General features: G+C 41.6%; 1 protein-coding gene across 1 annotated transcript in view; it reads left to right on the forward strand.

Annotated features, from left to right (window-relative positions):
• The window catches only part of LOC147020397 (GRB2-associated and regulator of MAPK protein-like), a 64,006-nt gene that overhangs the window by 23,885 nt on the left and 25,483 nt on the right, over nucleotides 1-14,638 (forward strand). Inside the window, exons 3-4 of the mRNA XM_085895723.1 lie at nucleotides 10,821-10,951; nucleotides 11,635-12,762. Coding sequence (XP_085751849.1) covers nucleotides 10,821-10,951; nucleotides 11,635-12,762 — 1,259 coding nt within the window. The remainder of the gene's footprint in view (nucleotides 1-10,820; nucleotides 10,952-11,634; nucleotides 12,763-14,638) is intronic.

The raw sequence follows: 14,638 nt of genomic DNA on the forward strand, positions 1-14,638 counted from the left end.
GATGAGGATCTTAGCTCATTTGAGCTTGTTGTTTTTGTTATTCTTTGTGTTTAAAAATAAATCACCTGAACAATAGGGGTTGCTTAAATTGGGGGAGGCAGAAGGGGGATTGGGGTGAGGCAATGGGGGTGTGTGGAGGGGTGCATGGGATGATGGGGGCTCTGAGTAGAATGAGAAGTCTGGACCTACCTGCCCTATGTGATGAGTCTCAGAAAGAACCCTGAGATGAGCTTACATTAGGGCGATCCCGTTCCAAATGTGCAACACATTATTCTGACAAACCCTTAATTCGGGCGGTGTATAGGCTGCTTCAATCGCTCCCAAAATGAATAAAAATAACCCGTGTTATGTATAAGAAGCAAATACATGCAGACTACTTATGTGCAGATTGTGGTTATGTGAAGCTTATGTGCAGACAGATACATTGTGGTTACGTAGCTTGGATAATTTTGATTGCACCCTTCCCCTCCCCCAAAAGGAAGAAATGGCAAAGATGGACGGAATTGTTTTTTCTTCAAAACTCGATGGAATCAATCAAAACTTGCATAGGCACAACTTCAGGGCACCTTCATTAATTCCTGAAAGTTTCAGCTTCTTCGGTCAAATCCTCTCGGAGGAGTAGATGAAACATACCACATACTTTCCCTCCATTACATGGAGACGAGCAGGGATGCCCAGTGTTTCCAGGCAACGCCGGGTACCTCGTCCAACCCCTTCCGCTGTGTATTTTTTATTTTCGGTAAAAGTTGGTAAACTTTATGAAAGCAAAGATCTTTATTCGTAAAATAGTTAAAATAGTTTTCTGGAATAAAAAAATCTCCAACCACTGGACGATGTTTAAAGTATTTTTGCTCTGATATTTGAATTTTGTTTTGGCCTTAAAGAGAATAGATCATTTTGCAGAATTATGGACTCAGAATGTTGCCAAATATAATTCACAGAGCTCGATAGACTGCACCCGAAAATAATGATAATAATAAAAAGAGTCAGATAAACACAATCCAAAATTGATCTGGAAAATCCCACAATCTAAACCAGTAACTTTATCTAAAGTTGTGTAAGGTGAAGAGGAGAACATGATGGAAAGGGGAAGTGGTTTGCGGTAGCGGTTCATGCCGAAAATGGAAATCAAGTTGTCATGAACGTGAGTTTGTTGCTTCTCATAGGAATTTGTTTCAGGATCATGTTTGAAAAAGAGGAAGCTAAAGAACGCCATGAATATTTTGATTTTATCAATTTTTCAACATGAAATGAAATCCAGACTAATCTATGTTGGTCTGTTACACCCAATGTGATGAGGACTGGTTTATGTCTTTGTTGGTGGGAATTTGTGAATTTGGGGTCTCGTTATTGTCAATGATTATTAAAGTTTGCCTTGATAATAAGTTTCATTCAAATAAAGGCAGGTTCATTATCACAAAAAGTTAACTTTTATGAATCACTAGAAATATTGGTGCACAGGGGTGCCTCACGGACCGACCGGTTAATACACTTAGTGTCACAACTTATTGGTGTGAATGAGTCCGTGACCAGATTAGAATTCAAAATTCAAAAGTGAAATGGACTTGAGGACATGGTTAGTCCGTACCCTGCACAGCAGGTGTGTGTGTGTGTGTGTGTGTGTGTGTGTGTGTGTGTGTGTGTGTGTGTGTGTGTGTGTGTGTGTGTGTGTGTGTGTGTGTGTGTGTGTGTGTGTGTGTGTGTGTGTGTGTGTGATTGTGTGTGTGATTGTGTGTTGATTGTTGACACCACATGCAGGTTTCAGAAGATGGAACGGAGACCTACTCGGTCTCAAAGTATCCCTCTCCGTGTGTGTATGTCTGTCCAGGCCATAACATTTTTACCATTTCAGCTTTTGTCATGTAATTTTCAACAAAGCCTTGTTTTGAGAATATGGAAAACACTGACTAATAAAATTTACATTATTATTATTATTATTTTTTTAGCTGTTGTTCTTGTCAAATTTACTTTGTCTACAAAGCAGACCCAGACGGGCTTTGTATCTTGAGAAGCTTCCTCGTTCATACTTGTATTTGAGCCTTTCCATAACCTCCCTCCCCCCCCCCCCCATTCCCCACGTCTACCACGTTTGCAAAGCAAAGCAGAGTTTGACATCCAAATATAGTTGTACATTTACAGACCAGTCCTCGTGACTGCCACATGTCAGTGAGTTCCATGCTTTTCCATGATGATCTCCCTGAAGAATGCACAACACCAAAATTTTTTTTTCCCATTCGGAGGCCACTGCCTGCCCTACCAATTGACAGAATGCGACCCTTATTTCCTGATTCTCAAAAATGTCACAAAAGTGGTTATCTCAGGATGCTTTGGGATTTTTTTTTAAGTTGCGGTCTGTGTACCAACAATTAGTAATGTTGCCGATACGAGGCATGCATTATTTTCAACTCCACAGTGAATTCAGCTTCATACTAGTTTTTCTTCATGATAGCTGTGATGTGCAGCAATGGTAGTTTTAACAACATTAGAGATATTTAGTGGTTTTTTTAGATGCATGTCCTCTGTGAAGGACGGTACGCTCCGCAATGCTATGCTCTATGTTTCCATGACACCAGGTGGAATTTGTAGATGAAGTTGATACAATTACAGATCAACTTCCAGGAGCAGACACCTCAGAATCATATAGATTACAAATTTAAATTGTTCCACTACCTTCACCGTAGATATAAAGTAGCATAACTGTCATGAATTTTGAAAATTGTCCCAATATGTTGCGATGCTGTTCTTTTCGTGATGACTTGGTGGTGTAATGGTTGAAGTGTCTGTTTGGATTCTGGAAGGTCAGTGGTTCAAACCTCAGCTGAGTTGTACCAAATCCTTTAAAAATGGTACGTGCTGATTCTTTGCTTTATTCTCAGCATTTAAGAAGCACAGTGTATGGACAAACATTCATAGTGCCCTCTTTGATGGGCCTAATGGCCTCCCCATGCATTGAAGTTCCTTGTAAGATAACTCGTACTATTATTATTATTATTATTATTATTATTATTATTATTATTATAGTTAGACCATTGTGGACAAAATGTTCGTTTATTAACTGGAGGCATTTCTGAATTGTTTCAGCGCCCCTTGACAACCTGCCTTTTGGAGTATTTCTGTCACAATGATGAATACGATAAGGATGGAAATGCTGGACTCTACTTTGTTTGTTGTGTGTAACATTTGGTGATCCTCCATAAATATCAGACTTCCCTTGATTTGATGATGGCATCAACCCCTTTTGAGTGTCTTCGCTCATTCTCTGGCCTCCCCATCCTCTCTCTCTCTCTCTCTCTCTCTCTCTCTCTCTCTCTCTCTCTCTCTCTCTCTCTCTCTCTCTCTCTCTCTCTCTCTCTCTCTCTCTCTGTCTCTGTCTCTGTCTCTGTATCTGTCTCTGTCTCTGTCTCTGTCTCTGTCTCTGTCTCTGTCTCTGTCTTTGTCTATCTCTCTGTCTCTCTCTCTCTCTGTGTCTCTCTCTCTCTCTCTGTCTCTCTCTCTCTCTCTCTCTCTCTCTCTCTCTCTCTCTCTCTCTCTCTCTCTCTCTCTCTCTCTCTCTATCAATAATGCATGCCTTGGGTGCTTGGGCACGTTCCGAGGAAGTGGTGCAAGATCGATCACCACCAGTAGAGCGTAGGCAGTGGCAGCTTGCTCTACTATGCTTGAAAGGGAACTTTAAAGGTTTAACAGACAGCGAGCTTCCGGACAAGGCCATTGGGAACAACAGAACAGTTTTTTGAGAGGGCAAATTGTTAATATTATGGTACATGTTTCCCTCTCCGACCACAAAGCTCGAGTGCTTAGCGAGCTAATCTTCAAAGTTCGAGCTCACATGTATGGCGATCCTTCACTTCCACATCGTGCCATTGACGTATGCTCGTGACATTAAGACGCTTTGACACCATTTCTATTCAACAAAATGATGCTGCCGGTAAAAGGTGACAAAGCCAGGTGCAGGTGTATGTTTCAGCCATATTAATATTCTTTGTGTTGACTTTGCCATCCTGCACCTCTTCACATCCGAAGCATCTACGTTCCTGCCGTGAATGACTGAATGTCGTAAAATGGTCTGGATTTTGTAGAAATTATTCCATTGTTAAAGAAAAATTGTTAATTTTCTGTAAATTCTTTGCGTCCTGTGTGCTTTTGCCCTTTTGAGGAAACCATTTCAGACATTGCTCGAGGGCCAGAGCCGGACAAATAAAAAATAAAAAAGATCCACATTTTTGGGCCCATCACAGCATTGAAACCAATGTGTTTCTTCACTACTGCACCACATTAAAGGCTGGTGTGCCGTTACCTGGGAAACGGGGCCAAGAGTCGCAGTAGGCCGCAGCGGTGTGGGCTAGTGGGAGGAGGTAAAAGGAGAATCCGGGCATTTGCGTTTACATGGCAGAGTTTGCCGATGAGATGAATGCCTCCGAAGGTACAATGTGGTCTTTGTGAGCAAAGGACAGTCAAAGGGCCTGTGGAGACATTGTTCTAGTAAAAGATCTCCATGATGCGAGTTGTTGATACGCTTCTCCGGTTTTACAGTCTCGGGCGTCAGTCCTTCACAGACCGAATTGTGGATTTCTTCTTTTTGTTAGTCGTTGCTTTAATGGCCTCGTTTTTCGATGAAAGTGTGGAATATACGTTACCAGTCACATAAAAGTTTACTTTCAGTTAAAATCGTAGTCCTTTCATCTCAACGCTTCTCTCGATCAGTTCATCAATCAGTATGCTGGCCTGGTTCTCAAAAGGACAACATGAATCAGTATTGCTTGGAATGAAATGTAGACGACCTCTAGTCGAAGTTCAAGTTCACATTCAAAGGAGAGTGAATACTCACTTCCACATAAATGTTTTTAATCTTTTTTTTTTAGTCTGTCGAGCAGTGTTCCCATAAAAAGCTTGAAGAAGGAAAAATATATCCAGTTATTTTAATTTTTGCATGTTTGGTGATCAGAGCTTGTCTCGTCTCTCAAGATGAGGCATTAATAAATAAGTGTTCATGAATTGGGTGCATTATGGTTTTTTTTTGATCTGGATTGTTTTAAGATCAATGGAAATCCGAGTTTTTGACTGTTGGTTATATGCCGTCTACTTTCTCATCATAGGTGGCAATTTTAAAGGGCAGGTAATTATTTCCAACACTTTTTAAAATTGTAACTGAATCGAGAAATGCACGAGCATCAGAGAGATACTCGTCGTACTATTGTTGTACATACAGTAGTTGTTGGTATCCGGAAGAGTTTATCAGAGATGATTTTGGAAATTATCAAAATCTTTTAAAGTATAACTTATAGGTACTTGGAAGTGATTGACAAAGGTGAAGGACAGATCATTTATTGGATCGATGTAAAGTGGATCAAAGACCAATCAACGGTTTGAACATTTTAAAAGGCTGTGAGGGTGTTGAATCAAAACCCGGATGAATAGACACTCGTTGAATCGCATATCATGTATCAGTCATGTCGACAATATCAGTATTGTGGAAATTGCAGTTCAAAGCCATTGGAGCTTTGAACGTACATCACCTGAAGCATTTCTGCTATAAAGATCACAGTCTGGCTGCGGAATAGATGGCTGGCTTGGGTGTAACTGCCAATCTGTGTGAGATTCCTCGTTTACAGCTTTTATCATCTACACACAGCGGTTTACAGAGAAGAACATGATTAAATCAACGATGCTGTCCCAGAAATGGAGCCAACGTGTGGATTTTGAGGCGGTGTCGGAACACTACTGCAGTCGCACTTGATTGATGAGCAGACAAAGGCTGAAAGAGGACAAAAAAAGTACTGAAAGAGCAAATTGAAGATACAAAATAAACAAGCAGGAATTTTTTGAAAGAAATCTTTCTAATTTGTGAAAAGCACCGAAGAAACCCATGGATCTCGAAGCCCAAAAATGAAGCATCGTCAAAAAGCATCTCAAGATATATTCTGGGGTATTTTCTCTTTCGGCCCTGAATTCCTTGCAGTCTGTTGGTCCGTATTTCCCTATTCTCCCCTAGACTGAAATACCGTTAACCCAGGAATAGGAACTTTAAAAATAAAGATTCTCCAGCATGCATATCATCAATTAAATATAACCGTTAACCCCATTTGTATTGAAAATAACATTTGCATCATTTCTACAGTCTCTCATTCTTTCGGATGCACAAGGGTCAGGTTTGAAGATAAAACATTTCCTTCATCTGATCGGATCTCTCATCTGTGCTCGTCTTTCATTTATTTACAAAATAATTCCTTTCACAAGAAAATTCATCTTGCAAAGTATTTTGGGTTATGTCAACCATGAATTGGTGCCTTGAAGGCTTAATCATCTGACTGCTGTGAAATTATTGCATTATTTGACTGATAATCTTGAAATTACTGAAATCTTTTTTTTTTAATCATAAAAACAATCATCAGCTTGAGGTGCAAAAATATAGTAGTCTAATCGATACAAATGTCACTGTGGAGCAAAACATTCCTTGCACATGGAATGGTAAATGAGGTGGAATGATGTCTGTGATAATTCACTGGTTATGCAAACTCTATTTGTGTGACTTTCGCAATTTGCCAGTGGCATGCTAAGTGACAAGAGGTCAAAGCCTCCTCAAAATAAGCACCAGAAAGTCAATGCTTGTGGCTATCTGCTTCTTAGGTTGCTACACCATCCTCTTCCTGATATTTGATGGATGCCTGTGTGAAAACCGAGAGGAGATGGATCGGTTGATGACACATCCCCCAACTGGTTTCCTATCATTCAAGGGATGAAAACAGTTAACATCTATAAGTCTTAATTACAATTGTATACATTGCTAATTCATCCATCCATTGGGACCAAACTCTGTGCAGAGCGTTGGTGCTGCCAAAGCAGTCTCCTTGGCTATTGGACACATTCCTGGACGGGTCGCCACTCTGACACAGGATACCAGCATGCCTGCACTCATTTTGCCAACCTCGGAAGGATGACAGGCAGAGTCAACCCCACCTGGTATTAATTCAACGACAAAGTGATATTTGAATTCAGTATCCTAGGATCCCAAGCCCACCACTCTAACCATTAAGCCAACACCAGGCATACATTGTTTACGCATGCCTTCAACAATGTTCATGATTTGACAGCAATATTTTTTGGAGAATTTGTGAGCTAAGATCTTGAGGTTTTACACCCTTGTGCCATTTGGGTTCACACATTTGTCTGACACACCAGTGAAGGCCCTACAGGTGATAAACAAGGGTGCTAATTCTCGAGTTGTTAACTTAATTTTGAATTCAAATTGAGAGGGAAAGGGGACTATCCACTTATTATTCATGGAGGGATGTTGGGGGAGGAGGACAAAGTGAATTTTGAAAAAGAAGGGAAGAGGTGTGTGTGTGTGTGTGTGTGTGTGTGTGTGTGTGTGTGTGTGTGTGTGTGTGTGTGTGTGTGTGTGTGTGTGTGTGTGTGTGTGTGTGTGTGTGTGTGTGTGTGTGTGTGTGTGTGTGTGTGTGTGTGTGTGTGTGTAGTAAATATTTTTGCATTTTTGCTAACATAATATGTAGACGGCTTACAATGGCAAAAACTATGGACACCAGAATTTATTTGAACGTGCCACTCTGTAGCATAGTTCTGAGACTCTGAGACAGGCATACTGTTATGCTGTGCAGATGGCTATACCACTTCATTCACCGGATGTCCACCCACCCTGTTTGGCTGTCCACCAAGGCAATGTTGTTTGTTGAGAGGCCCAGGCAAGAGCTGCTTTGTTTCCAAAAGGGGTTGCACACAATTTGCGGCCTAATTGCTGGATGACAGTGTTTTTGTAGCTTTCCCATGCTTTAAGTGAGGCTGGACATTTGGACTGCACTTTATAAAAGAGCATGTGGAATGAGAACATAAAATACAAATATGCATGTGAAGATCATTATAACACTATGATATTATAAAATTCATCAAAACCACATCGTAACGGAGCCAGCCGTGAGAAGTTACAATTGTTTGCTTGTAACTTCTGGCGGTTTTAAATGGTTTGCTTGTTTTGAACCTGATATTTTAAAGCTAATAATTAATTAGTGTGTGCAGAAGTAATGACAATTAAAAATTTGCTGTTTATCTAGGTTGAGCAGAGAATAATCAAATGAAACATTTCTGAATAGTCTGTTGAGTAAAAATAGTAAGCCATTCTGTGTTGGTACTCTTATGTCCTGCATTCGGAGATGCTTACTTATCGTGTTGAGGATGGAGATGTGTACGAGGAGAGCTCAAAAAGTTCAAAAACGAGATATAGTTCTCACAAGAGTTCGGGACACACCGAAAAATTACAAGCTGTATAATTGTGTGTGTATATGTATATAAATTATTTTTGTTATGTTAGTGTGTCTTGCACAATTGCAAGTTTTTCAACCTCCTTCAGAACAGTCCATTTAACCTATCACTCAAAAGGAAGTACTGAAAAACATGGAGACATTATGAAGAGGCACATTAATAATCCCTCTGCTCCCCTTACGAATATTTTCCAAAATATCCTTGGCTATTTTAGGAAGAGAGAGAGAGAGAGAAAAAAAAGGCTCATGTGGCTCCTCTAGCAGAGGATTGATTGTGGTACTTGGGTTAAATAAACGTCTCACAGATATATGGGAATGCACGTATTTCGTGTGGATAAGGAAAACACACTGTGCGCAACTGAAATTGCAAATTTTTTCAGATAGCTAATCAGGCAATGAGACACTGCATGGATGGATATGTACTGTAAATGGACACACAGGCGAATGGCAATGCAGCATATGGAAACGCGACATTCCACTTAAGGAACTCTGCTGGAGCGTTCCGCTGTAACAGGATCACTTGCTTTATTGCCTATTCCAAGCTGATGAGATCATATGGAGAGTGGAATAGGCTGTGTCTGCAGGATACAAAATGAATACTGTCAGTGACTTACAACTTTTTATAATGACTTATCCGGCGTCGCCATTTTACATCGTATTTCAGGCATCACCATTAATTTATACAAAGTGGTTTCAAGTCGAGATAACTCAACAGCTAACTTGTAATACTTCCTGCATAGCATTTGAATCTCGTCTTTCTCCTGGTGCTGTGACCCAGTTTCAAATTCCATACACTAAGTTGATTTGTCCATTGTTTACTTATCTCTTTGACAATGCATTTCAAGTTCATCTAATATGTTTGCGTTGTCATCTGGGGTGTGGTGCTGCGGGAGTGCACCGGAACGCTGCTCCGGCACCTCAATCCACCCGACGCGGAGCTTAGCTCCACAGCAGGAAAAGAAATAAGGCCCATGTGAAAACCAATTATTTATTTTCAACCTAAAATATGTCAACATTATTTATTTACCCACTTCTTGGATGCTATCATACATATTTTTCCACTTAGATGAAAAAAAAAACTTATTGAGTAGCTCCTCGCAAATGCCGGCCTCTGTAAGGCCGAATTCATTTGTGAACATGAAAATATTCACTCAAGCGTGGATGGTTCTATGACTTTGTTTAGACAGCTCTGATAACCCCCCCACCTCCGCAGTTATCATCTCTCATCACACCCTCATATTCCCTCCCTCCTTCCTTCCTTCAACTTCCTTCGCTCCCTCGTAAGGCGATAGAAGCTCATAACATGTGAGCATTTTACAGCCATGGCACATTTGTGTGTGTCAAGGCACACACGTTCACTAAGCACATGCACCACCCTTCCTACTCTTCATTTCCATTTTGCTTTCTGTGATCAGCATGACCAGAAGTGTTACCGGCTACATCGACAGAGGCATTCATACATTATTTTTAATCAGCAAAGTTCAGAATTTGTTGAGTGGTTTGATATTTAAATATATATCTTTTTTCCCCATCATCATACGGGACATCTATAAACTGATATCACATTTGCGTGTTTTTATGTTAGCGAGCTATACTAATCTAACGAGCTCTCTTTTAGCGATTTTATTTGAGCGAGCTCTCTCAAATATGTGAGGTCTTTATGTACAAATTTGGCAATACAGGTTCAAAATGAGACCTTTTACTTTCCATTGAAATAATCGTTCGCTTATGGCAAATTCATGAATGGAGGTTGTTTAGTGACCTCAGCAATTTGTTTGCCACCATTACATTGGAGTATAAGGTTTGGATGTGTACAAACAGTTGAAATCTGACTGGATCAGTGACGTTGCTATTTTTGTGATGAATGGCTGTCATGTTGTATGAACAAAGGTAGACCTATAATACATCAATAACGTGGACTCATGTTGGCAGAGCAGATAAGCATGACGTTATACATTTTAACATCACGCTTATCTGCTCTGCCGTCTCCTTCAATACTCGGATGTTTATCCTGCCCCAAAGCGTTATCTTCTTTCGTCAACTCAAAAAAAGACACCAACTAAACAGCAAATGCCGGTGGACGGGACAACCAGTTTGTCGTCCATCCGAGGGACGGTGCACAAATTGATGGATCCCCCTGCCTGTGAAACGCCGGGATGACAGTTTATAGCTGAGTCAGGATTCAAACCCAGGCTTTTGGCACTAAACCACTGGTTATTATCCTTCAATGTATCATAATCGGGCCAGCCATCACCAGCACCCAAGCCAAATTGCAAATTCCTGCTCTCACCTACAGGGGGTGCTACATCAGCAGCACTTCACACCCCCCAGTTAATGATGCTACTCACAGCCATCTGCTGCCTACTGAAAAAGAAGATGATAATACATCTACCTTCTCAATGAGTCTGAGAGACTTGAATTATACACTCCAGTAGTCTAGTTCGAGTTCCCTCCGTGATTTTTGGTTTTATAAAGCAAACGCACATTGTTTTCTTCCTGTATTAGCATCTCTTGTTCTCACTGAACTCTTTAATTTTCCTCTTCATGCAGGCAAATTCAAGTTGTTGGAGCAAGACCGAGACTCAAAAGAACCTATGCGTTACTTTGGAAGTGTGGAGGAAGTGGCAAAGGCTTTTCCTGACCGTGTCTTTGTCATGGAGGACATTTCATTTAGTGTCAAGGTAACAACCAACTTTGATGCATTTGTGACGTGCCGGTCGACGGAACTTCACCGAAGAGGCATTTTGTCATCCCGATGTGCTCTCGTGTTTCCTGTGCCTTGATTCTACAAGCGATCCGGCTGATTTGTGCAAAATTTCGTGTGCTTGAGCCGAAGCACATAACTCATTCGGGCTGTTGAATTGAGTGACTCGTTCCATTTTGTTTGCTTTTAACCTTCCTTCATTTCCACTCTGTTTCACGGCATATGCACTGGAATTCTAACATGAATAGGCACAGGCAAAGGGAATATGGCAATATGGATTATGCAAATTTTTCTTTGTTTCCATTTTGGAACTTTCCTAATCTCTATGCTTGAAGTCTCAAAACGTCTTTTCATGAGCCCGAGTGTAAGCTGTCCTTATAAAGCCATATAGGTTCTGCACTTTGCTGGGGATTAAAATTCCCTTATATAATGGTTCAGCTTGCCTTATTCATTGTGTTGGTGAATGTCTCATGACTTCCTCGAAGCTGGAAATATAAAAGGGTGATATAAAGAGTGTGACAGCTGTATGAGATAAGCAGGTCTGAAAAGATTTTCATGAATTCACATCGCTCTAATTTGTCAGACTCATTACTACAATGTGTTCTTGCAATGCATCATGATCCTCACTAAAACCACTGTCACTTCTGCTTACCTTTTCAGGTAGGTTCAGGAGAGTTCAGTGAAGACAGTGAGGTGTACAACTTCACGCTGTGTGCAGGTGATGAACTGACCCTCATGGGCCAAGCCGAGATCTTTTGTTGCAAGTCTACAAAGGATCGTTTCAAGCTTAATTCTCTGGTGCGCAAAATTGGTCGCCTGGGCACTGGGTCACCACGTGGCAGCAAGGATAAGATGCCATGCCTTATTTGCATGAATCACCGCACCAACGAGAGCCTCAGCTTGCCTTTCCAATGTCGAGGACGGTTTGGAACGCGCAGCCCGCACGAACTGCGACTTCAGGATGGAGAGCATATGATGCGATCTATCCTTGAGCAGGTCCGACTGCCTCTCAATGTCCAGGTGCCAAGCCGGCACGGTTTCGGGCCTTCACCAATGCGCAATTCCTACGATCGTCATAACCTGCGTGAGGGTCATCGCTACAAGCTAGTCGGCCTGCAGGTGCGAACTGTAGTGGTATGCTGTGTGATACGACCAAATAATACCACAGGTCAGCCAGCTGCAGCTTTGACTCCACTTCATTTCCCTCTTCAACTGGGACAACTTCTGCCACGATTCCAAATCTCATATGGGCTCTTGGCAGGAGAAAAGTCCTATCAAGATGCCCTTTCCGGATGGCTCACTGTGGCCTATGAGCGATTTGATCCAGAAGAATACTCCAGGGCTATTCGTGAAGCTCTTCCAGACACTCCTAGTCCTAAAGTTCCTCCTCGATCTGCTGCCATCTGCTCCAGCCCTACTAAAGGTCCCGGCCTACCACTAGCTCGCTTCTCCCTTTGTTTTTATGGAAACAGCCTCCATGGAAATATTGAAGTGCAGAGAAGCCTTCCTAGCCACAGAGAAGCTACACAGGATAGGACAGTGCAATCAGGACCTCGTGCTGATGGAGAATATGTACTTCCAGAAGATCCAAGTCCAAACCAGTTCCATAGCACTGCTGAAGCAGCATATGAGGAGCTTTGGGCCGACAGGACCAACAAAGCTGAGAAAAAATGTGACCCAGCCTGGATCAAGTCTTTGTTGCCTCCTCCTCGTGATGGTATATACAGCTCACCAAGGCCAGGAGCTGGCTGTTTGCTTCCACCGCGTGTGCCACCAAAATCTGAGGCGGTGCGTGTATTTTACTACCTTAATCAAGTGGAATAAGGAAATAACTAGTGTGTTGTAATAATAATAATAATAATAATAATAATAATAATAATAATAATAATAATGGGCCTCCAAAACATTGTGAATGATTGCATACATTTCCAGTCACAAGTGAAGTCATATTCGGTGCAAGTTGTATATGTCATATGTGTCAGCAATAGATTCCTGGACAACACCAGTGCGTGTGTGCGCGTGCGATTCTTCGTTCTAAGGAGTTCCTATTCATATTATTGTAGAGTAATAAAAACGGTTCCGTTGGAAAGCTAATATTTGATTAACTTGGAACAAAAACTCGTGTCCGTTTAATCATGAAAATGCCTGTTTTAAAAGCCTCCATTTCCAGGATTGAGGAAGCAGAAGCAGGACCCCGAGCTTTATAATGCAGTGGTTCCAACGGTATAACCATTGTTATTCTATGGCAGCAGGAAAAAATTGAGGACATGGGAGGAGCACACAAATTATTTATTATTAATACACAAACAACAACAACGACAACAACCCCAACAACTATGTGTTATGAAATACCCCTTTTCGCATGTTCATTTTACATCCTTGACACTCACAGATAGACATGCCATATGTTTGCGAAGTACAAGATTTTAGTTTTTTTTTTATGTTCAAGCCTCCAGCCACGGCCTAAATAGTCCTCATCGAGGCCAGGCCTTAGAGAAAGTGAAATAAAAGAGAGAGAATGTGAAGTGAGGAGTGGAAATGAGTGAGTAAGAAAAGTGCATGATGCTTGTTTGCAAGAAAGAGAAATTCAAGCTAGCCCGGTAGCTCAAGTTTGAGTGAGACAGAAAGTCAGACCAGCAATCCTGATACGGAGAGTGCAAGATGGTTCCAGGCACCACTTAAACACTCCTAAGTCAGAACTGTAGTACTACCCTGAGAGGTTGCTGCCTACAACCTACAACCTAAGAAAACCAGTCTAACCGGATGGGTGTTTTTGCAGAGACACCATCTCCTTACTGGATGGCCGTTGGCTCCCTAAAGGAGCTCATCCCCCCTTTAGCAGGTATCGTTTTAGTCCTGAAGGGTGTCACAGTCACCCTCCCCACTGGCGAGCCAGTGAGGGTAGTCAGTTTAGTCGCCGACTACCCAACCATGCAGCAGGTATCACTGGGTTACATGTTACCAGTGGCAGTCAAGAAACCTGAATGACCTGACCTATTATGTGCTGATGTGCTGTCCTTTGATTAAACCCATCAGCGAAGCAATGGGAGGCACAAGCACACCTACTTCAAACCAAACACGACACCTGTTCCTGATCTCGGCACTAATTTTTTGATACAAGTTTACTTGGTGTGACGAGTCATTTTGTCATACTTTTTGTGACATCCTCCCTGCCCCCCCACGCCCCCACCCCTCTTTATTAATATAACCCATGAGACATCATTCACATATCAGTAGCCCAAGCAATATGCTGTGGACACCTTGCAGTCTTTCCTATGATGACTTGTGCTTCATCAATCTATTTCCGTGAAAAAGAAATTCTTGCTGCAGATTTAATTTTCACCATTAGATTATGATGGTTGTTATGCATTATTCAAAGAAGAAAATACAACACGGCCAACCAAGAATTACACCAAATACTGCTCTACCCATCATGGTAAAATAACAAACAAAACAAAACTGGCTGGGCCGGACCAGTGTCAGGCGTTTTTTTGTATATATGATCGAGGCTCATGGAAGAGCTAGAGCAGAATGGAAGAGGAAACACCAACATCAAAGTAGAGGTGAGAGGAGGAGGAGGACATACATTGAAATGAGAAAAGGACGCACATCGGGTGAACAAGCTGCACACACGCTGAATGAAGTACAGCAAGAGGAAGGGGAA

This window comes from Eptatretus burgeri, chromosome 9 (assembly GCF_056783735.1).
Source record: "Eptatretus burgeri isolate ZD-2024b chromosome 9, Ebu_testis_v1, whole genome shotgun sequence".
Lineage (NCBI taxonomy): Eukaryota > Metazoa > Chordata > Myxini > Myxiniformes > Myxinidae > Eptatretus > Eptatretus burgeri.